General features: G+C 42.5%; 2 protein-coding genes across 6 annotated transcripts in view; both read right to left on the minus strand.

Annotated features, from left to right (window-relative positions):
- LOC148005838 (uncharacterized) overlaps positions 1–12,154 on the minus strand; it is a 43,968-nt gene extending 31,814 nt beyond the window's left edge. The window contains 2 exon segments of the mRNA XM_087551802.1: positions 11,235–11,363; positions 12,043–12,154. Of these exon segments, the coding sequence (XP_087407928.1) occupies positions 11,235–11,363; positions 12,043–12,154 (241 nt within the window).
- Zfp37 (zinc finger protein 37) overlaps positions 1–25,232 on the minus strand; it is a 119,149-nt gene that overhangs the window by 330 nt on the left and 93,587 nt on the right. The gene's annotated exons all lie outside the window — the stretch shown is intronic.

The following is a 25,232-nucleotide window of genomic DNA, read 5'->3' on the forward strand; positions in this document are numbered from 1 at the left end:
TCTAGGTTAAAAAAAAACAAGTCTATTCACATAGAAATATATCAGTATAAATGCATATATATGTACACAGAGGCATAAAAAGACAGACACACATACACAGTCTTTGTCCACAGTGAGTACATACTATATACACTTTTCAACAATCTGATTTCTGTAGTTAAATGATATAACACGTAGCATTCACTACAACACATTCCCAGCTGTTTTACACATTTTTATTCAACTCTTATTAACAATGTCTAGACAAAATCCCTCAAAGTTTTCTATTGAAGTCTTTAATTCTAGCACTTGGGAGGCAGAGACAGGCACATCTCTGTGAGTTCAAGGCCAGCCCAGTCTAGTAACAAGTTCCAGGCTACCCAGGACTATATGGTAAGATTCTGTCTCAAACAAAACAAAACAACTCCCCAACGTTTTCTATTAATTCAGAAGCTAACGAAGACATTAACAAAGAAAGCTAGATGATACCGGAGGGTACCCTCACCCTAACATTCCGATAATAAAATAAGTGTCAGGAAGGACTGTCTCTGTCTTCTTGGACCCAATGGAAGGAAAGCTACAGGAAACCAGGGAAAAGACCACTGAAAGACTTGGCTACTTAGAAACAGGATCTTGTAACCTTAGTGTAGAAGACGAAATACACACAAGGAATGTTGAACAAACAATACATTAAGTTAAAAAACAGATTTGTGGTTATGCCAGGTATGGTGGCACATGCCTATTATTCCCAGTACACGGGAGGCTGAAATACCTTTTTATAAGTGTGAGATCACCCGGAGCTACATAGCAAAGCATTACTAGTCTCCCCACTGTGATTAAATTTAGGATGCCATGATGTAAGTGTTATAAAAGCCATACTTATCCTACTTACCCACGCACAAAAAGAAGCAGAAATGTAGGACTACTTGTTCTCAAGAACATAGTGTGCATAGTTTCACTTCCCTGTGACATCTAAGTTTCCAGTTCTTGTTCCTGGTGGAGTCTGGCTAAAGTCTCTACCCTTGGGTTGCAAGAGGTGTACTTTGCCTCTTCAATAAATCCCTCTATTTTTACTAAGGCTACCTAAAATAAACTAAAACAGAACACATCTTCCAAGGAGAACTGAGGAGCCAGCAGATGACTGGGGCGCTACGAAGGGCAGCTGCTCCTCCCTTCTCTTCCATGAGCAAAGTACCAAGGACATTCTTACTAACAACAAACAACTCCATGGTTCCTCTAAGTTCCCTGATGCTTTTGCAAAGTCATGAAATTCCTAGCAACTCACTTGGGAGATGCTTTACCATCTGGGTTTACAGTGGGTGTCCACCTGTTTTCCCAGTGACTTGTGGAATGCATGCCTTTGATCCTGTCACCATTCCAACAGGTGATGGCCAATTTCAATTTGATTCATGGCCCGAACACTTGCTCATGTTCTTTTTCCTACACATTGCCCAATTGAAAAATGTACATTTAGAAACACTCTTCTTCTCTCAGCCTACTCCCTTACCAACTCTCTGCATAGAAATGGAACGGAGAAATCATCTGAGGTAAGAGTTTTAAACATTTAAAGAGAGAAACATAGGTAAGAGTGAATAGCCACTCCAGTTTCTATGGAGAAAATCAGAGCATCTGAATGGTTGTCTAGAATTCTCACTTTTATGGAGGGCATTTAGGAGATCCTGGTTTGGGGTAAACTATGGTGGCTGCATTCATGGGGCAGAGTTCCAGACCAGTCAGGGCTACATAATAGAAATTCATGAGAGAGAGAGAGAGAGAGAGAGAGAGAGAGAGAGAGAGAGAGAATGTTTGGTGGAAATCTGTATAGCATAGATGGGAGAGTCAAGAAAAGCTGAACTGGAGCCACTCTTTCACCCAGGGACTCAAGATTCGCACCCTGGGATAGAGAGATGAGCAGGACTCTCCGGGCAACAGGACTCTCCGTCTTCTGATACCCAGTGATGGTGGGGGAAGACAGGGACAAATTTCCTTCTTTTTTTTTTCATTAACTTGAGTATTTCTTATATACATTTCGAGTGTTATTCCCTTTCCCGGTTTCGGGGCAAACATCCCCCTGCCCCCTCCGCTTCCTTATGGGTGTTCCCCTCCCAAACCTCCCCCCATTGCCGCCCTCCCCCCCATAGCCTAGTTCACTGGGGGTTCAGTCTTAGCAGGACCCAGGGCTTCCCCTTCCACTGGTGCTCTTACTAGGATATTCATTGCTACCTATGGGGTCAGAGTCCAGGGTCAGCCCATGTATAGTCTTTAGGTAGTGGCTTAGTCCCTGGAAGCTCTGGTTGCTTGACATTGTTGTACATATGGGGTCTCGAGCCCCTTCAAGCTCTTCCAGTTCTTTCTCTGATTCCTTCAACGGGGGACCTATTCTCAGTTCAGTGGTTTACTGCTGGCATTCGCCTCTGTATTTGCTGTATTCTGGCTGTATCTCTCAAGAGCGATCTACATCCGGCTCCTGTCAGTCTGCACTTCTTTGCTTCATCCACCTTGTCTAATTGGGTGGCTGTATATGTATGGGCCACATGTGGGGCAGGCTCTGAATGGGTGTTCCTTCAGTCTCTGTTTTAATCTTTGCCTCTCCCTTCCCTGCCAAGGGTATTCTTTTTCCTCATTTAAAAAAGGAGTGAAGCATTCACATTTTGATCATCTGTCTTGAGTTTCGTTTGTTCTAGGGATCTAGGGTAATTCAAGCATTTGGGCTAATAGCCACTTATCAATGAGTGCATACCATGTATGTCTTTCTGTGATTGGGTTAGCTCACTCAGGATGATATTTTCCAGTTCCAACCATTTGCCTACGAATTTCATAAACTCGTTGTTTTTGATAGCTGAATAATATTCCATTGTGTAGATGTACCACATTTTCTGTATCCATTCCTCTGTTGAAGGGCATCTGGGTTCTTTCCAGTTTCTGGCTATTATACCTAAGGCTGCAATGAACATAGTGGAGCACGTGTCTCTTTTATATGTTGAGGCATCTTTTGGGTATATGCCCAAGAGAGGTATAGCTGGATCCTCAGGCAGTTCAATGTCCAATTTTCTGAGGAACCTCCAGACTGATTTCCAGAATGGTTGTACCAGTCTGCATTCCCACCAACAATGAAGGAGAGTTCCTCTTTCTCCACATCCTCGCCAGCATCTGCTGTCACCTGAGTTTTGATCTTAGCCATTCTCACTGGTGTGAGGTGAAATCTCAGGGTTGTTTTGATTTGCATTTCCTTTATGACTAAAGATGTTGAACATTTCTTTAGGTGTTTCTCAGCCATTCGGCATGCCTCAGCTGTGAATTCTTTGTTTAGCTCTGAACCCCATTTATTAATAGGGTTATTTGTTTCCCTGCGGTCTAACTTCTTGAGTTCTTTGTATATTTTGGATATAAGGCCTCTATCTGTTGTAGGATTGGTAAAGATCTTTTCCCAATCTGTTGGTTGCCGTTTTGTCCTAACCACAGTGTCCTTTGCCTTACAGAAGCTTTGCAGTTTTATGAGATCCCATTTGTCGATTCTTGATCTTAGAGCATAAGCCATGGGTGTTTTGTTCAGGAAATTTTTTCCAGTGCCCATGTGTTCCAGATGCTTCCCTAGTTTTTCTTCTATTAGTTTGAGTGTGTCTGGTTTGATGTGGAGGTCCTTGATCCACTTGGACTTAAGCTTTGTACAGGGTGATAAGCATGGTTCGATCTGCATTCTTCTACATGTTGACCTCCAGTTGAACCAGCACCATTTGCTGAAAATGCTATCTTTTTTCCATTGGATGGTTTTGGCTCCTTTGTCAAAAATCAAGTGACCATAGGTGTGTGGGTTCATTTCTGGGTCTTCAATTCTATTCCATTGTTCTATCTGTCTATCTCTGTACCAATACCATGCAGTTTTTATCACTATTGCTCTGTAATACTGCTTGAGTTCAGGGATAGGGATTCCCCCTGAAGTCCTTTTATTGTTGAGGATAGTTTTAGCTATCCTGGGTTTTTTGTTATTGCAGATGAATTTGCAAATTGTTCTGTCTAACTCTTTGAAGAATTGGATTGGTATTTTGATGGGGATTGCATTGAATCTGTAGATTGCTTTTGGTAAAATGGCCATTTTTACTATATTAATCCTGCCAATCCATGAGCATGGGAGATCTTTCCATCTTCTGAGGTCTTCTTCAATTTCTTTCCTCAGTGTCTTGAAGTTCTTATTGTACAGATCTTTTACTTGCTAGGTTAAAGTCACACCGAGGTACTTTATATTATTTGGGTCTATTATGAAGGGTGTCATTTCCCTAATTTCTTTCTCGGCTTGTTTCTCTTTTGTATAGAGGAAGGCAACTGATTTATTTGAGTTAATTTTATACCCAGCCACTTTCCTGAAGTTGTTTATCAGCTTTAGTAGTTCTCTGGTGGAACTTTTGGGATCACTTAAATATACTATCATATCATCTGCAAATAGTGATATTTTGACCTCTTCTTTTCCGATCTCTATCCCGTTGATCTCCTTTTGTTGTCTGATTGCTCTGGCTAGAACTTCAAGAACTATATTGAATAAGTAGGGAGAGAGTGGGCAGCCTTGTCTAGTCCCTGATTTTAGTGGGATTGCTTCAAGTTTCTCTCCATTTAGTTTAATGTTAGCAACTGGTTTGCTGTATATGGCTTTTACTATGTTTAGTTATGGGCCTTGAATTCCTATTCTTTCCAGGACTTTTATCATGAAGGGGTGTTGAATTTTGTCAAATGCTTTCTCAGCATCTAATGAAATGATCATGTGGTTCTGTTCTTTCAGTTTGTTTATATAATGGATCACGTTGATGGTTTTCCATATATTAAACCATCCCTGCATGCCTGGGATGAAGCCTACTTGATCATGGTGGATGAATGTTTTGATGTGCTCTTGAAATCGGTTTCCCAGAATTTTGTTAAGTATTTTTGCGTCGATATTCATAAGGGAAATTGGTCTGAAGTTCTCTTTCTTTGTTGTGTCGTTGTGTGGTTTAGGTATAAGAGTAATTGTGGCTTCGTAGAAGGTATTCGGTAGTGATCCATCTGTTTCAATTTTGTGGAATAGTTTGGATAATATTGGTATGAGGTCTTCTAGGAAGGTTTGATAGAATTCTGCACTAAACCCGTCTGGACCTGGGCTCTTTTTGGTTGGGAGACCTTTAATGACTGCTTCTATTTCCTTAGGAGTTATGGGGTTGTTTAACTGGTTTATCTGTTCCTGATTTAACTTCGATACCTGGTATCTGTCTAGGAAATTGTCCATTTCCTGAAGATTTTGAAATGTTGTTGAATATAGGTTTTTATAGTAAGATCTGATGATATTTTGAATTTCCTCTGAATCTGTAGTTATGTCTCCCTTTTCGTTTCTGATTTTGTTAATTTGGACGCACTCTCGGGGTCCTCTCGTTAGTCTGGCTAAGGGTTTATCTATCTTGTTGATTTTCTCAAAGAACCAACTTTTGGTTCTGTTGATTCTTTCTATGGTCCTTTTTGTTTCTACTTGGTTGATTTCAGCTCTGAGTTTGATTATTTCCTGCCTTCTACGCCTCCTGGGTGTATTTACTTCTTTTTGTTCTAGAGCTTTTAGGTGTGCTGTCAAGCTGCTGACATATGCTCTTTCCTGTTTCTTTCTGCAGGCACTCAGCGCTATGAGTTTTCCTCTTAGCACAGCTTTCATTGTGTCCCATAAGTTTGGGTATGTTGTACCTTCATTTTCATTAAATTCTAAAAAGTTTTTAACTTCTTTCTTTATTTCTTCCTTGACCAGTTTATCATTGAGTAGAGCATTGTTCAATTTCCACGTATATGTGGGCATTCTTCCCTTATTGTTATTGAAGACCAGTTTTAGGCCGTGGTGGTCCGATAGCACGCATGGGATTATTTCTATCTTTCTGTACCTGTTGAGGCCCGTTTTTTGACCAACTATATGGTCAGTTTTGGAGAAAGTACCATGAGGAGCTGAGAAGAAGGTATATCCTTTTGCTTTAGGATAGAATGTTCTATAAATATCCGTTAGGTCCATTTGGCTCATGACTTCTCTTAGTCTGTCTACGTCTCTGTGTAATTTCTGTTTCCATGATCTGTCCATTGATGAGAGTGGGGTGTTGAAATCTCCCACTATTATTGTGTGAGGTGCAATGTGTGTTGAGCTTTACTAAGGTTTCTTTTACGTATGTAGGTGCCCTTGTATTTGGGGCATAGATATTTAGGATTGAGAGTTCATCTTGGTGGATTTTTCCTTTGATGAATATGAAGTGTCCTTCCTTATCTTTTTTGACGACTTTTAGTTGAAAATTGATTTTATTTGATATTAGAATGGCTACTCCAGCTTGCTTCTTCTGACCATTTGCTTGGAAAGTTGTTTTCCAGCCTTTCACTCTGAGGTAGTGTCTGTCTTTGTCTCTGAGGTGTGTTTCCTGTAGGCAGCAGAATGCAGGGTCCTCGTTGCGTATCCAGTTTGTTAATCTATGTCTTTTTATTGGGGAGTTGAGGCCATTGATGTTGAGAGATATTAAGGAATAGTGATTATTGCTTCCCGTTATATTCATATTTGGATGTGAGGTTATGCTTGTGTGCTTTTCTTCTCTTTGTTTTGTTGCCAAGATGATTAGTTTCTTGCTTCTTCTAGGGTATAGCTTGCCTCCTTATGTTGGGCTTTACCATTTATTACCCTTTGTAGTGCTGGATTTGTAGAAAGATATTGTGTAAATTTGGTTTTGTCATGGAATATCTTGGTTTCTCCATCTATGTTAATTGAGAGTTTTGCAGGATACAGTAACCTGGTCTGGCATTTGTGTTCTCTTAGGGTCTGTATGACATCAGTCCAGAATCTTCTGGCCTTCATAGTTTCTGGCGAGAAGTCTGGTGTGATTCTGATAGGTCTGCCTTTATATGTTACTTGACCTTTTTCCCTTACTGCTTTTAATATTCTTTCTTTATTTTGTGCGTTTGGTGTTTTGACAATTATGTGACGGGAGGTTTCTTTTCTGGTCCAATCTATTTGGAGTTCTGTAGGCTTCTTGTATGTCTATGGGTATCTCTTTTTTTAGGTTAGGGAAGTTTTCTTCTATGATTTTGTTGAAGATATTTACTGGTCCTTTGAGCTGGGAGTCTTCACTCTCTTCTATACCTATTATACTTAGGTTTGATCTTCTCATTGAGTCCTGGATTTCCTGTATGTTTTGGACCAGTAGCTTTTTCTGCTTTACATTATCTTTCACAGTTGAGTCAATGATTTCTATGGAATCTTCTGCTCCTGAGATTCTCTCTTCCATCTCTTGTATTCTGTTGGTGAAGCTTGTATCTACAGCTCCTTGTCTCTTCTTTTGGTTTTCTATATCCAGGGTTGTTTCCATGTGTTCTTCTTGATTGCTTCTATTTCCATTTTTAATTCCTTCGATTGTTTGATTGTGTTTTCCTGGAATTCTTTCAGGGATTTTTGCGATTCCTTTCTGTAGGCTTCTACTTGTTTACTAATGTTTTCCTGTGTTTCCCTAAGGGAGTTCTTCACGTCTTTCTTGAAGTCCTCAAGCATCATGATCAAATATGATTTTGAAACTAGATCTTGCTTTTCTGGTGTGTTTGGATATTCCATGTTTGTTTTGGTGGGAGAATTGGGCTCCGATGATGCCATGTAGTCTTGGTTTCTGTTGCTTGTGTTCCCGCGCTTGCCTCTCGCCATCAGATTATCTCTAGTGTTACTTTGTTCTGCTATTTCTGACAGTAGCTAGACTGTCCTATAAGCCTGTGTGTCAGGAGTGCTGTAGACCTGTTTTCCTCTCTTTCAGTCAGTTATGGGGACAGAGTGTTCTGCTTTTGGGCGTGTAGTTTTTCCTCTCTACAGGGCTTCAGCTGTTCCTGTGGGCCTGTGTCTTGAGTTCACCATGCAGCTTTCTTGTAGCAGAAAAGTTGGTCTTACCTGTGGTCCCGAGGCTCAAGTTCGCTCGCGGGGTGCTGCCCACGGGCTCTTTGCGGCAGCAGCAACCAGGAAGTCCTGTGCCGCCTCTTCCGGGAGCTTATGCAGCCTCAGGAGTGCCCACCTGACCAGGCGGTGAGGTCTCTTTCCCACGGGGTCTGGGAGCAGAGAGCTGCTGCGGGCTGGGATCCAAGGGTGTGGGACTTCCGGTAAACACAGGACGTGCCTGGTCCTAGGGGAATTCTGCCTCTGTGTGTCCCGATTTCACCAGGCAGCCTTCTTGCAACAGACAAGTTGGTCTTACCTGTGGTCCCGAGGCTCAAGTTTGCTCGTGGGGTACTGCCCACGGGCTCTCTGCGGCGGCAGCAACCAGGAAGACCTGTGCCGCCCCTTCCGGGAGCTTCAGTGCACCACGGTTCCAGATGGCCTTTGGTGTTTTCCTCTGGCGTCCGAGATGTATGTACAGAGAGCAGTCTCTTCTGGTTTCCCAGGCTTGTCTGCCCCTCTGAAGGTTTACCTCTCCCTCCCATGGGATTTGGGTGCAGAGAACTGTTTATCCGGTCTGTTTCCTTCAGGTTCCGGCGGTGTCTCAGGCAAGGGTCCTGCCGCTCCTGGGGCCCTCCCCCACGGGAGCCCAGAGGCCTTATACAGTTTCCTCTTGGGCCAGGGATGTGGGCAGGGGTGGGCAGTGTTGGTGGTCTTTTCCGCTCTGCAGCCTCAGGAGTGCCCACCTGACCAGGCGGTTGGGTCTCTCCCATGGTGTCTGGGAGCAGAGAGCTGCTGCGGGCCGGGATCTGTGGGTGTGGGGACAAATTTCCTTCTTAAAAGGAAGTGATCAAGACTTACATCTGTTCTCTTGACATGTAAGATTAAAACAATCTTTGCCCGTGTGTATACATGTTCACTCGGATGTGTGCACATATCCACATGCCCATGCATGTGCATGCCAGTTTGTCATCAAGCCATTCCTGGACTGTTTTCTTCATCTTAGGTTTGCAACAAGGTTTCTCACCAAACAGCTCACCAGTTCGCTAGACACGCTGGCCAAAAAGTCCCAGCTCCAGTCTCCACCACCTTGGTGCCAGATTACAGGTGTGCACCTCCAGGCACAGCTTCTTACATGGAGGTTGAAGAGCTGAACTCAGGGTCATGCTCATGAGGCCAGTACTTTACAAACTGAGCCATCTCTCTAGCCCCATAACCAACTTCCTACAGGGATGGATGGAGCTGTCACAATGGGTATCCACTCCCCCAAAAGACAGAAAGTATGAAAAGACAACTTCACTATGAAGGTTATGAATCACAGTCCTACTACGTGACAAGATCATACCAGGGCACTAATAATTGATGAAGGTTGAAATAATTTTCTCTTCCTTTCTTGTTTTTTTCTTGTTTTTCAAGGCAGGGTTTCTTTCTTTAGCCCTGGCTGTCCTGGAACTCACCTGTAGACCAGGCTGGCCTCAAACTCACATAGATCTGTCTGCCTATGACTCCTAAGTGCCAAGATCAGAGGTGTGTGTATCCCCCTTCTCAGGAAAATAATTTTCTTAATTTGATACCGCAACTGGAACCTGAATTTTAAGAGAATCGAAATGTCACTTCAGAAACTGAAGCATGGGCTCACTGGGACCTGCAAATGCAGGTAATGCTTATGAGTGACACATCTGTACTGCGAATCAGGGAACATGGACTCGTTAAACCCTCCTAAGTACTAGACTTAGAGATAAGACAAGCCGCATTCATGTAGTGTCAGTGACAACTAAGAAAAACCAACAAATGGGACTTGACAAGAGGATCATGGAACACAGGTCAAAAGCAGGGAGCGTTAAGGGAGCCTCTGACTAATAAGAATGAGACTTTCCATAGCTGAATTTCCTACAAGCCACTCCAATAAGAAGGTACGACAAAGACGTCGGAGATGTCCACCTAGAAGCTGCCAGTCTAGAAAAATTAGCTTGTATTTGCATACTGGGAGATCTTTTGGAAAGATGCAATAGAGACTAGAACACCAGGACACATGACTTTAAGGGACCATCAGCAAAGTAAGGGAGCTGGTAACTCATCCATTTAAAGACACAGCAAGAACTTAAGGTTGACAGCCATTAACAAGGGCACTAGAGGGCAAGAAGGTTGACTAGAGAGTGATTGGATAAGTTACTTTCATATTGCTGTGATAAAACGCCATTACCATGACAACAGGGGGCAGATGGTTTCAGAGAGATACGTCTCTCTCTACAGTCATGACAGGGAGGCAGGGCAGCAAGGGACCATCACAGAGCAGGAAGCTGAAAGTCACATCTTGACCTGTAAGTAGGAAACAGGCCATACCTCTGTGTGTGGCACACACACAGTTGGGCCAGGCCTAATGGAAACACCCACCAACTGGGTGATGTCTCAAATGCCTGAGACTATGGGGGTATATCTCATTCAAATCATCCCAGGGATTAAGGAGAGATGGACACTTACAGAGCAGGAGTATGAGGAGTCTTGTAGTTCATGGAAGTTAACAAAATTATTAGGAGTGTCCACCATCTCCAGAGATGCAGAAAAGAGACTGATCTAAGAATGTCTAAACTTACTATGAGAAAATATGACAATTAGGGAACTGGCGTGCAGGAAGAGGACAGGGAAAATTGAGGATTCTTTTTTAAATATGATGAAGAGGAACGAGTTTGAACGTTGAAGAGTGTTCCGGAGGCTAAGCAATAAGTATACAGTAGGGAAGGGGCTAGGTGAGGGAGGTGATTTCAGGCTACTGAGCCCCGGATTTCAGCTCTCTCCATACCACTGTCAGAATGGTGACTGACTATACTCTTATTCCTTATGGAAGACCATGCCTCTTGGGCTACCCTGTAGCATGGCATTTGGAATTGCTGCACCTCCTCTATAAAGAGATTATGCATGCCTACCCCTGAGCCAGGCGGCTCGCTCTGACCATTTGAAAGTGAGCTACAGTGGGTAACTACCACATTCAAGCAGTGATTTAAGGAGTAATTAAGTGGTTCCCATTCACCCATTCTTTTCTTCTCCATGAAATACAAGCTTGTTGTGAGCTGCTCATGTGGACAGGTTTACAGGAGAAGGTGATAATTAGAATCTCCAGGGTAAGAAAACATCTGAACTGTGAATTCCTTTTCTCCTGAGAGATTCTGGTGTTTTTTCTACTAGTTCCTGGTTAAGAGACAAAAACCCGGAATTTTTAAGAAAAAATTTTTTTTCCATATTGGGGAATAAATCTAGGTCATTGTGTGAAATCACTCTCTATTCTGAGCTGTATCCCCACCCCTAATGAAAGTTTTCAAATTACACTTTGAAGAATCCCAAGCTTACCATCAAGGAACCAAAGACTTACTTGCACTGGTTCCCGTTTTCTTGAGTCTGTGCAGACTACTTGGGCTGTTCTTATTCACCCTTCCTGAAGACCACCACTCTTCTTCTCCATCCAACTTAGAGACTAGGCCTTGTCTGGGATCTTGATTTCCTACTCATAAGAAATGGTAGACACTGAGGGTTGGACCAACCATTCAGAAATCAAGCCCCAAATTTTTTACTTCAGGGTCTTTCAAGGCTAGTGAACATATATGGCTTCTGATGTTTCAAAATAAGGATGCCCATGAACCTCCCTTTTAAGTATACCTTCCTTTTTGGAGGCAATGGCACAAGCATCATTCCTAGCACTTGTCATTCTGTCTAAGCTCCACCCCCACAGCTACTTGGCAGCAGCCAGGTATGCTCTGCCTCACAGTTGCCTAGCAACAGCCATATATAGTACCTGACACTCTATAAAAAGCTTCTCCCCCCCCCTCCTCTTATTCCCTCTTACTTTTCTTTCCCTCTTGCTCTTCGTTCTTCTCTGTTCTTGCCCCACCGCCCCCATGTACCCATGACTGGGCCACCTTTCCTCTCTTCTACTCTTCTCTCATTAAACCTCACCATGTGAAACCATGGTGTCTTAGTATTTTCTGTCCAGGCATGGGCTGAGATTCAAAACCTTAACAGTATTAAAAAAGGTCTCAAAACTCCCTGACCAACCACTACCACCACCACCACTACCAAAATAAAACAAAACAAAACAAGAAAACATCAAGGGGAAACATGAAGGACTTGAGGAAGGAGGGACCACAGGGAACATGTTCTGGGTGTTGGGGAACTGTCCTTACCCATCGAGTCTGGATTGCTGCAGTTTTCTAGCTTTGTATCCTTGTACACGTTTCTCTGCCCAGGTTCCAGCTGCTCCCATTCCTTCTGAGGAAAAGCCACAGACATATCCATGAACGTTACTGACTCCTATCATTCTTATTCAGTTCACAGAGAATTGGACAGTTCGACCGTATCAACCCTCACCTCTTCCCTCTCTTCTTCTTTACAAAGAGATTGGCTCTGTCTCTGGTGTTTAGAATTTCTTCCTTGGCTTTGAATGTTTCTACTATTTCACATCTCATTTCCACAAAGTGTTTGTTACCGAAGGGGGAAGGCTTTAGGGTGAACTCCAGCTTCCATGTTGACCTGGGACTAGCGAGTTTGTCTGGACCTTTCTCTGGGTTGCAGTCCCCTGGCTTATGGCACCATTATCAGGCCATTTTCTATCTTCCACAGAGTCCAGGACTGGAACTGTTACCTAATTTTGTTAGTATTCTCAAGGATACCTTAGCCTGTGAACAATTTGTTTTGGTTTTTTTTTTTTTAATTCTTTTTGTCTCTTAAATTTTTGCCCAGACTAAAAGTGAAAAGCCAGGCACGGTGGTGCATGGATGCGGCTGAAGCCACTGAGGAGGCTTTCGTCAGAGAATGATGTGGACCGTGGCAGGGGTGGGGGAGACAGAGAGACACAGAGAGATTTCAGCAATATTGGTTGGCTCTCTCAACAGCGTTTTGCCATATTGTAGCAAACCACAGCAAAAACTTGATTCAGGATCCTGAGCTTGAACTAAATTTAATCTCTCGATCTAGGGGCCAGAGGATCATATGGGATGCTGGGCAAACTTTTGTCTTTATCCATTGGGCCTCTAATGACCAAACCTCCCCCGACCCCTGGCATGTCCTGAACTCTAGAGAGCTGCGACGTGCCGCGCCTCAAAGACGGCGCTGGTTTCCGCCTTCGACTCTCCCAATGGTGAGCGTTCCTTGCAGTAAACAAGTCCTTATTTGGCTATGTCTGGCTAGCCTGCTAGCTTCCACATAGTGACAGCCTATCTACATGACCCATGTGGCTTGCTAGGAGTGGCCAGTCCTAGATATTTAAGTATAGTGCAGGGCATTCACCGGGGAGAGAGAGCCAGAAGAGAGAGAGAGTCAGAATGTTGTATCAAGGTTCCTGAGTAAAACTGCTTGAAGAAGATCTCCTGTGGTCATGTCTTCCTTGCTGGTCGAGGTTGGGCGCGGCAAGTGGTGGCCCGTATGGGGAATCCTCGAATCCAGCATAAAGGGACTCAACTCTCTCCGAGATCAGAACTTCTTGCAGTCAGGGCAGCGCTGGAAAGTTCCCAAGGTAAGGTGGGACAATAAGGACCGCGGGAAATAAGCGGCTATAAAGTCTCAGGGTAGTGAGCAAGTAAAGTTCACAGTAACAGCGAACCTAAAGTAAAGTTCGCAGTAGCAGCGAACCGAAAGTAAAGTTCGTGGTAGCAGCGAACCGAAAGTAGCAAGACGCGCGGTGAATTTAGCCGTAGCAGCATAGAAAGTTTTTGTCATAGGGACCTCACAGTCTCATCCAATTTTTCTGGCTCTTCAAGAGCTGTTTGAGCGAAAGAAAATAAAAATAAAAAGAACCACCATAGAGAGATTTTTGAGCGAATGCGATGCCATTGCACCCTTGTTGGCAGCCTCTGGTAATCTCATGGTGGCGAGCTGGGACAAGTTAGGGAAAGACCTTGATTTTGCCCGGGAACAGGGGACTCTAAGACCTGGGTCCCTACAGTATGGTGCTTAGTGCGTAGCTGCCTTGAGGATCAGAAATGTTGTCAGGCAGCTATAGAGAAGGGGCAAGCTGCCCTAGAAATGCTTCAAGAGGAGAGGTCAGAAAAGCAGGGAAGCGCAAAGGAGTCAGACTCAGAAAAGACAGATACAGAGGAGGAAACAGATGAAACAGATTCAGAAGAAGAGTTACAAGAGTTGATAGATCAAATGCGGAAACAGTCTCTAAGGAATAGACAGAAGAAGAAAAGGAAAAAGCCTAAAATGGTGGAGGAACCTCCTGGGCTGTTCCCCTCAGTTCCTCCTCCCTGCAATGTTGTAGAGGGAGGAAGTAGAGTTTCGGGTAGTACATTCTGCCCAGAAGTGTGGAAGGCAGTCCACACAGAACTACATCTGGCCTATCCTGTTTATGTGGATGCTAATCAACAAAGGTATCACGAGACTTTAGACTTTAAGGTGATCAAGTCCCTGTTGGAGTCAGTCAGGATATATGGCATTACGGCCTCATTTGCCGTAGCTCAGGTTGAGGCCTTACACAGATTTTTCATGACTCCTGGTGATTGGACTAACCTTGCTCGGGCCTGTCTTAGTCCAGGACAGTATTTGGACTGGAAAGCTTTTCTTATTGAGTTTGCCAATGAACAGGCTGCCACTAATTTGGCAGCGGGGGGCGGCCAGGCTGCCTGGGATAGGGATATGCTGCTGGGTCAGGGATGCTTTGCCAATGCTCAGACAGGATATCCAGGACAGGCTTACCAGCAGATTAATGAAGTTGCAACAAAGGCATGGAAATCCTTAACTAATAAGGGAGAAGTGAGTGGAAACCTCACCAAGATCCTTCAAGGACCTATGGAGCCATTCTGTGACTTTGTAGCCTGATTAGTAGAAGCAGCGGGGAAAGTCTTTGGAGACCCTGATACTGCTATGCCCTTGATTAAACAGTTGGCTTATGAGCAGTGCACAAGGGAATGCCGAGCCACTATCACTCCTTACAAGAACAAGGGACTTGAAGCTTGGATGAAGGTCTATAGAGAAATAGGGGGACCTTTGACTAATGCTGGACTTGCGGCTGCTGTTATGCAGATGACGCAGAGAAAAGGAGGAAGCTCGGGAGCGTGTTTTAAATGTGGTAAACAGGGGCACCTAAAAAGGCAATGTCCAGAAAGGGGAAGTCTAGTTAGTACAGGAAGTGGCCAATGCCCAAGGCAACCAGGGCTGTGCCCCAAGTGCAAAAAGGGGAATCATTGGGCTAATGAGTGCCGCTCGGTAAAAGACATCAATGGGCAGCCTCTTAGCTCGGGCTTTGGTGGAGCACGTCCAAAAAATGGACGAGCAATCTCAGGAGGAAGATTAATGTGGGAACTTTGACAGCTGACTGGTTTGGTATTGTTTAACCTTCAAGATGGTCTCAGTTTGATGATGGTAGAGTCTTTTTTTAAGAGTATGAATCTTTACATGAGATCATTAGATGGTAATAAAGTTTAAACGTCATCCTAAACCTTTACAGGAAATACTGTGTTTTTACACTTGTTACAAATTTTCTCCATATTTAGAGTAAAATAGGACACTCTTAAAATTGTGAACAAGGAGATGAGGAGATAGCGTAATCAGTAAAAGCTTGTTAAGCGGTATATGAATCCCATCCCTACGACCCACTTCAAAATCTAGATGTGCTGCTGTGTTCTTGCAACCTCATAATTGGGAAAGTTGAGACAGGAGAATCCCTGAGACTACCTGGCCAACCAGACTTGCTTAATTTACAAGCCATAAGTCAGAGGGAAAAACTTTTCAAGACAGGGTACAGTGCTCCTGAAAAACGGTACTTGTGTTAACACACACACACACACACACACACACACACACACACACGCTCATTTGTGAAAATGTTAATTAGAGCAACAAACAGTAAAATACAATAATTCATGAACTTTTTACGCGTGTGCTTAGCCACCACAATTAGTATTTAATTTGCATTTATGCTTACTGCATACTTATGGCCTGTGTAAAATACAGGTGAGGGTACCCTCTGATATTGCCTAGCTTTCTTTGTTAATGTCTTTGTTAGCTTCTGAATTAATAGAAAACTTTGGGGAGTTGTTTTGTTTTGTTTTGTTTCAGACAGAATCTTACCATATAGACCTGGCTAGCCAGGAACTTGTTATGTAGACCAGGCTGACCTTGAACTTTTTATGTAGAACGGGCTGGCCTTGAACTCCCAGAGATGTGCCTGTCTCTGCCTCCCAAGCGCTAGAATTAAAGACTTCAATAGAAAACTTTGAGGGTTTTGTCTAGATATTGTTAATAAGAGTTGAATAAAAATGTGGAAAACAGCTGGCATTGTGTTGTAGTGAATGCTACTTGTTATATCGTTTAAGTACAGAAATCAGATTGTTGAACAGTGTATAAAGTATGTTCTCACTGTGGACAAAGAGTGTGTATGTGTGTCTGTCTTTTTATGCCTCTGTGTACATATATATGAATTTATACCGATATATTTGTATATGAATATGTTGTTGTAAAAATATAAAAATAAAAAAGTATGGATATCTTTTACCCCATTATGTCTGCACCGCAGTGCCCCAAGATGTCTGCTAGGTATCTTGGTGGAAACACATCCTGACCGCACACTTTCTTACACTCAAACCCTCACATAAAGGAACACACAATACAACAATCTTTGACCCAATTGGTAAGATATAATGGCCCACTTAAACATACAAAGTCCGGTACCATCCATCCCTTGAGAACATTAATAACAACCTGTAAATACACAGAGCAGAATCTTAACATCACCTGTCATCTTGTCCTGCCACGGCTTCTCTCCCTCTCTCCCTCCTGTCTCTTCCTCTCTCCCTCAGTCTCCTCCTCTTCCTTCAAACTTCTCTCCCGCCCATCCTTCCTTCTCCTCCAATGACAGGCCTCCTTCTATCCTGTACCTGCCTCTCACCAGTACTTTACAAATTCAATGGAGAGGTGGTTCTGCTGAAGTCACCTGAGTTCTGAGTCCTTGACTAGGCAGCTGTGCTTGGGGCAGTGGAATTAGCATCAAAATACAGTAACTTCAGGGCAAACCCAACATTTCACCCTTTTTGTCCAGTTAAAAAGCCTTTTCAGTTATATATTGAGTACAATTACCATTCTACAATTTATAAAGCATTTGATATACTCAACACCCAGTCCATCACTATATCAGTTAAACAGAACATTCCATTCCATTCCAGCTTAAGAAAGGCTTAAAATCTATATCTTGCCTAGCTTGTATACTACCTGATAACTATCCAACAAAATATGTATATTTAGAGTTAAACAGCCTGATAGGCTATTTAACATCTTCAACCCCGTCAGAAATCTGGGAATGACCAAATATCTATACACAAAGGAAGCCTAACACAGCTTCCAGAACTGAGAGGTTGTAGAGACAAATCTCCACTAGCACAGTCCCCTGTTAGCAACATGTGAGAACAAGACTTCAGCCTTCTGGCCCAAAATCAACTGAAAGACTCTTGAAATGCAGATTTTGAAGGGCTGATCACCCTGTTTTGGCAGAGTTTATCAGTCAACTATACTGCATAATTTGTCCTTTTCTGGACAGTATTAGTCTGCAGATGAAACATGCAGATTTGTCTAGTGGCTGCCTAGCCACAAAGTACTGCCTCACCTGGAGGTAGAGATGTTCACAATCTTCATTAAATCCACCAAAGGGTAACTGTTAGGAGCAGATATGTCTCAACAAAAGATAAATAATTTTAAATCTCAAATTTTGTGGATTTCTGACGTTTTTGAAAATCATCTATCTATATAAGACAATCTGGACTGTTGTCCCCATATCCTAAATTTTATCTTGAAAGCACTCTCAAAAGCTCAGAGCCATGACTTTGCTATTTGAATCTTAACTCACAGGTGTAATCAACTCAGAAGTTTGTAATGACAACAATAGAAGGACTGGCTCTAAACCTTGTACTTTTAAACTTTAAACAAATAAGTTCTACATCAAAGCAAAGATATGATTTTAGCTTAGTTACCAAATGAGATTATGACTGTACAATTCAATCTAGCTAATTCCTCCCTGTTAAATTACAACCAATTTTAAATTCCTCATAAAAACAATGTTAGAGGGAGGGAGAGCTAAACCTACAGAGAGGCAGACACGCCTGGGAAACCAGAAGAGACTGCACTCTGCGCACATCCAGACGCCAGAGGAAAACACCAAACGCCATCTGGAACCCTGGTGCACGGAGGCTCCGGGAAAGAGCGGTGCAGATCTTCTCGGTTGCTGCGGCCCCGGAGAGGACTTAGGCAGTACCCCACGAGGACACTTGAGCCTCGGAACCTCAGGTAAGACCAACTTTTCCCCTGCAAGAAACCTGCCTGGTGAACTCAGGACACACAGAGGCAAAATTCCTCTAGGACCGGGCACTTACTGTGTTTACCGGAAGTCCCACACCCTCGGTTCCCGGCCCGCAGCAGCTCTCTGCTCCCAAACCCCGTGGGAGAGAGACCTCACCGCCTGGTCAGGTGGGCACTCCTGAGGCTGCAGAGTGGAGGAGACCACCATCACTGCCCACCCCTGCCCACATCCCTGGCCCAAGAGGAAACTGTATAAGGCCTCAGGGTTCCCATAGGGGAGGGCCCAGGAGTGGCAGGATCCCTTCGCCTGAGACACCGCCAGAACCTGAAGGAAACAGACCGGATAAACAGTTCTCTGCACCCAAATCGCGTGGGAGGGAGAGCTAAACCTACAAAGAGGCAGACACGCCTGGGAAACCAGAAGAGACTGCACTCTGCGCACATCCAGATGCCAGAGGAAAACACCAAACGCCATCTGGAACCCTGGTGCATGGAGGCTCCCGGAAAGAGCGGCGCAGATCTTCTCGGTTGCTGCCGCCACGGAGAGGACTTAGGCAGTACCCCACGAGCACACTTGAGCCTCGGAACCTCAGGTAGGACCAACTTTTCCCCTGCAAGTGACCTGCCTGGTGAACTCAAGACACAGGCCCACAGGAACAGCTGAAGACCTGTAGAGAGGAAAAACTACACGCCCGAAAGCAGAACACTCTGTCCCCATAACTGGCTGAAAGAAAACAGGAAAACAGGTCTACAGCACTCCTGACACACAGGCTTATAGGACAGTCTAGCCACTATCAGAAATAGCAGAACAAAGTAACACTAGAGATATTCTGATGGCAAGAGGTAAGCGCAGGAACCCAAGCAACAGAAACCAAGACTACATGGCATCATTGGAGCCCAATTCTCCCACCAAAATAAACATGGAATATCCAAACACACCAGAAAAGCAAGATCTAGTTTCAAAATCATATTTGATCATGATGCTGGAGGACTTCAAGAAAGACATGAAGAACTCCCTTAGAGAACAAGTAGAAGCCTACAGAGAGGAATCGCAAAAATGCCTGACACAATTCCAGGAAAACATAAATAAACAAGTAGAAACCCATAGAGAGGAGACACAAAAATCCCTGAAAGAATTCCAGGAAAACACAATCAAACAATTGAAGGAATTAAAAATGGAAATAGAAGCAATCAAGAAAGAACACATGGAAACAACCCTGGATATAGAAAATCAAAAGAAGAGACAAGGAGCTGTAGATACAAGCTTCACCAACAGAATACAAGAGATGGAAGAGAGAATCTCAGGAGCAGAAGATTCCATAGAAATCATTGACTCAACTGTGAAAGATAATGTAAAGCAGAAAAAGCTACTGGTCCAAAACATACAGGAAATCAAGGACTCAATGAGAAGATCAAACCTAAGGATAATAGGTATAGAAGAGAGTGAAGACTCCCAGCTCAAAGGACCAGTAAATATCTTCATCAAAATCATAGAAGAAAACTTCCCTAACCTAAAAAAAGAGATACCCATAGGCATACAAGAAGCCTACAGAACTCCAAAGAGATTGGCCCAGAAAAGAAACACCTCCCGTCACATAATAGTCAAAACACCAAACGCAAAAAATAAAGAAAGAATATTAAAAGCAGTAAGGGAAAAAGGTCAAGTAACATATAAAGGCAGACTTATCAGAATCACACCAGACTTCTCGCCAGAAACTATGAAGGCCAGAAGATCGTGGACAGATGTCATATAGACCCTAAAAGAACACAAGTGCCAGCCCTGGTTACTGTATCCTACAAAACTCTCAATTAACATAGATGGAGAAACCAAGATATTCCATGACAAAACCAAATTTACACAATATCTTTCTACAAATCCAGCACTACAAAGGATAATAAAGGGTAAAGCCCAACATAAGGAGGCAAGCTATACCCTAGAAGAAGCAAGAAACTAATCGTCTTGGCAACAAAACAAAGAGAAGAAAAGCACACAAACATAACCTCACATCCAAATATGAATATGACAGGAAGCAATAATCACTATTCCTTAATATCTCTCAACATCAATGGCCTCAACTCCCCAATAAAAAGACATAGATTAACAAACTGGATATGCAACGAGGACCCTGCATTCTGCTGCCTACAGGAAACACACCTCAGAGACAAAGACAGACACTACCTCAGAGTGAAAGGCTGGAAAACAACTTTCCAAGCAAATGGTCAGAAGAAGCAAGCTGGAGTAGCCATTCTAATATCAAATAAAATCAATTTTCAACTAAAAGTCATCAAAAAAGATAAGGAAGGACACTTCATATTCATCAAAGGAAAAATCCACCAAGATGAACTCTCGATCCTAAATATCTATGCCCCAAATACAAGGGCACCTACATACGTAAAAGAAACCTTACTAAAGTTCAAAACACACATTGCACCTCACACAATAATAGTGGGAGATTTCAACACCCCACTCTCATCAATGGACAGATCATGGAAACAGAAATTACACAGAGACGTAGACAGACTAAGAGAAGTCATGAGCCAAATGGACTTAACGGATATTTATAGAACATTCTATCCTAAAGCAAAAGGATATACCTTCTTCTCAGCTCCTCATGGTACTTTCTCCAAAACTGACCATATAGTTGGTCAAAAAACTGGACTCAACAGGTACAGAAAGATAGAAATCATCCCATGCGTGCTATCAGACCACCACGGCCTAAAACTGGTCTTCAATAACAATAAGGGAAGAATGCCCACATATACGTGGAAATTGAACAATGCTCTACTCAATGATAAACTGGTCAAGGAAGAAATAAAGAAAGAAATTAAAAACTTTTTAGAATTTAATGAAAATGAAGGTACAACATACCCAAACTTATGGGACACAATGAAAGCTGTGCTAAGAGGAAAACTCATAGCGCTGTGTGCCTGCAGAAAGAAACAGGAAAGAGCATATGTCAGCAGCTTGACAGCACACCTAAAAGCTCTAGAACAAAAAGAAGTAAATACACCCAGGAGGCGTAGAAGGCAGGAAATAATCAAACTCAGAGCTGAAATCAACCAAGTAGAAACAAAAAGGACCATAGAAAGAATCAACAGAACCAAAAGTTGGTTCTTTGAGAAAATCAACAAGATAGATAAACCCTTAGCCAGACTAACGAGAGGACACAGAGAGTGTGTCCAAATAAACAAAATCAGAAATGAAAAGGGAGACATAACTAGAGATTCAGAGGAAATTCAAAAAATCATCAGATCTTACTATAAAAGCCTATATTGAACAAAACTTGAAAATCTACAGGAAATGGACAATTTCCTAGACAAATATCAGGTACCGAAGTTAAATCAGGAACAGATAAACCAGTTAATTAACCCCATAACTCCTAAAGAAATAGAAGCAGTCATTAAAGGTCTCCCAACCAAAAAGAGCCCAGGTCCAGATGGGTTTAGTGCAGAATTCTATCAAACCTTCATAGAAGACCTCATACCAATATTATCCAAACTATTCCACAAAATTGAAACAGATGGATCACTCCCGAATTCCTTCTATGAAGCCACAATTACACTTATACCTAAACCACACAAAGACACAACAAAGAAAGAGAACTTCAGACCAATTTCCCTTATGAATATCAAGGCAAAAATACTCAATAAAATTCTGGCAAACCGAATCCAAGAGCACATCAAAACAATCATCTACCATGATCAAGTAGGCTTGATCCCAGGCATGCAGGGATGGTTTAATATATGGAAATCCATCAACGTGATCCATTATATAAACAAACTGAAAGAACAAAACCACATGATCATTTCATTAGCTGCTGAGAAAGCATTTGACAAAATTCAACACCCCTTCATGATAAAAGTCCTGGAAAGAATAGGAATTCAAGGCCCATACCTGAACATGGTAAAAGCCATATACAGCAAACCAGTTGCTAACATTAAACTAAATGGAGAGAAACTCGAAGCAATCCCACTAAAATCTGGGACTAGACAAGGCTGCCCACTCTCTCCCTACTTATTCAATATAGGTCTTGAAGTTCTAGCCAGAGCAATCAGACAACAAGAGGATGTCAAGGGGATACAGATCGGAAAAGAAGAAGTCAAAATATCACTATTTGCAGATGATATGATAGTATATTTAAGTGATCCCAAAAGGTCCACCAGAGAACTACTAAAGCTGATAAACAACTTCAGCAAAGTGGCTGGGTATAAAATTAACTCAAATAAATCAGTTGCCTTCCTCTATACAAAAGAGAAACAAGCCGAGAAAGAAATTAGGGAAACGACACCCTTCATAATAGACCCAAATAATATAAAGTACCTCGGAGTGACTTTAACAAAGCAAGTAAAAGATCTGTACAATAAGAACTTCAAGACACTGAAGAAGGAAATTGAAGAAGACCTCAAAAGATGGAAAGATCTCCCATGCTCATGGATTGGCAGGATTAATATAGTAAAAATGGCCATTTTACCAAAAGCAATCTACAGATTCAATGCAATCCCCATCAAAATACCAATCCAATTCTTCAAAGAGTTAGACAGAACAATTTGCAAATTCATCTGGAATAACAAAAAACCCAGGATAGCTAAAGCTATCCTCAACAATGAAAGGACTTCAGGGGGAATCACTATCCCTGAACTCAAGCAGTATTACAGAGCAATAGTGATAAAAACTGCATGGTATTGGTACAGAGACAGAGAGATAGACCAATGGAATAGAATTGAAGACCCAGAAATGAACCCACACACCTATGGTCACTTGATTTTTGACAAAGGAGCCAAAACCATCCAATGGAAAAAAGATAGCATTTTCAGCAAATGGTGCTGGTTCAACTGGAGGGCAACATGTAGAAGAATGCAGATCGATCCATGCTTATCACCCTGTACAAAGCTTAAGTCCAAGTGGATCAAGGACCTCCACATCAAAGCAGACACACTCAAACTAATAGAAGAAAAACTAGGGAAGCATCTGGAACACATGGGCACTGGAAAAAATTTCCTGAACAAAACACCAATGGCTTACGCTCTAAGATCAAGAATTGACAAATGGGATCTCATAAAACTGCAAAGCTTCTGTAAGGCAAAGGACACTGTGGTTAGGACAAAACGGCAACCAACAGATTGGGAAAAGATCTTTACCAATCTTACAACAGATAGAGGCCTTATATCCAAAATATACAAAGAACTCAAGAAGTTAGACCACAGGGAAACAAATAACCCTATTAAAAAATGGGGTTCAGAGCTAAACAAAGAATTCACAGCTGAGGAATGCCGAATGGCTGAGAAACACCTAAAGAAATGTTCAACATCTTTAGTCATAAGGGAAATGCAAATCAAAACAACCCTGAGATTTCACCTCACACCAGTGAGAATGGCTAAGATCAAAAACTCAGGGGACAACAGATGCTGGCGAGAATGTGGAGAAAGAGGAACACTCCTCCATTGTTGGTGGGATTGCAAACTGGTACAACCATTCTGGAAATCAGTCTGGAGGATCCTCAGAAAATTGGACATTGAACTGCCTGAGGGTCCAGCTATACCTCTCTTGGGCATATACCCAAAAGATGCCCCAACATATAAAAAAGACACGTGCTCCACTATGTTCATTGCAGCCTTATTTATAATAGCCAGAAGCTGGAAAGAACCCAGATGCCCTTCAACAGAGGAATGGATACAGAAAATGTGGTACATCGACACAATGGAATATTACTCAGCTGTCAAAAACAACAACTTTATGAAATTCATAGGCAAATGGCTGGAACTGGAAAATATCATCCTGAGTGAGCTAACCCAAACACAGAAAGACATACATGGTATGCAGTCACTGATAAGTGGCTATTAGCCCAAATGCTTGAATTACCCTAAATGCCTAGAACAAATGAAACTCAAGACAGATGATCAAAATGTGAATGGTTCACTCCTTCTTTAAAAGGGGAACAAGAATACCCTTGGCAGGGAAAAGAGAGGCAAAGATTAAAACAGAGACTGAAGGAACACCCATTCAGAGCCTGCCCCACATGTGGCCCATGCATATACAGCCATCCAATTAGACAAGATGGATGAAGCAAAGAAGTGCAGACCGACAGGAGCCGGATGTAGATCGCTCCTGAGAGACACAGCCAGAATACAGCAAATACAGAGGCGAATACCAGCAGCAAACCACTGAACTGAGAATAGGACCCCCGTTGAAGGAATCAGAGAAAGAACTGGAAGAGCTTGAAGGGGCTCGAGACCCCATATGTACAACAATGCCAAGCAACCAGAGCTTCCAGGGACTAAGCCACTACCTAAAGACTATACATGGACTGACCCTGGACTCTGACCTCATAGGTAGCAATGAATATCCTAGTAAGAGCACCAGTGGAAGGGGAAGCCCTGGGTCCTGCTAAGACTGAACGCCCAGTGAACTAGACTGTTGGGGGGAGGGGGACAATGGGGGGAGGGTAGGGAGGGGAACACCGATAAGAAAGGGGAGGGGGGAGGGGGGATGTTTGCCCGGAAACTGGGAAAGGGAATAACACTCGAAATATATATAAGAAATACTCAAGTTAATAATAAAAAAAAAACTCCTACTGATACAATAATCATGATAATAATAGTTGGTTATTGAAGAAAGTTCTTAATTCTTTTCTTATCTATTATCATCTCATGTCATATTCACGCAGCTCTTCTGGAGAAATGGAAATCACAAAATATGCCCAATTTCTGTGTATTAATGTGCCATTATAAGGTAAAAATAAACATCAAATTAAATAAGAAAAAAAAAGAAATTAGGGAAACGACACCCTTCATAATAGACCCAAATATATAAAGTACCTCGGTGTGACTTTAACCAAGCAAGTAAAAGATCTGTACAATAAGAACTTCAAGACACTGAAGAAAGAAATTGAAGAAGACCTCAGAAGATGGAAAGATCTCCCATGCTCATGGATTGGCAGGATTAATATAGTAAAAATGGCCATTTTACCAAAAGCAATCTACAGATTCAATGCAATCCCCATCAAAATACCAATCCAATTCTTCAAAGAGTTAGACAGAACAATTTGCAAATTCATCTGCAATAACAAAAAACCCAGGATAGCTAAAACTA

Source organism: Rattus norvegicus, chromosome 5 (assembly GCF_021556685.1).
Source record: "Rattus norvegicus strain SHRSP/BbbUtx chromosome 5, alternate assembly SHRSP_T2T, whole genome shotgun sequence".
Classification (NCBI taxonomy): Eukaryota; Metazoa; Chordata; class Mammalia; order Rodentia; family Muridae; genus Rattus; species Rattus norvegicus.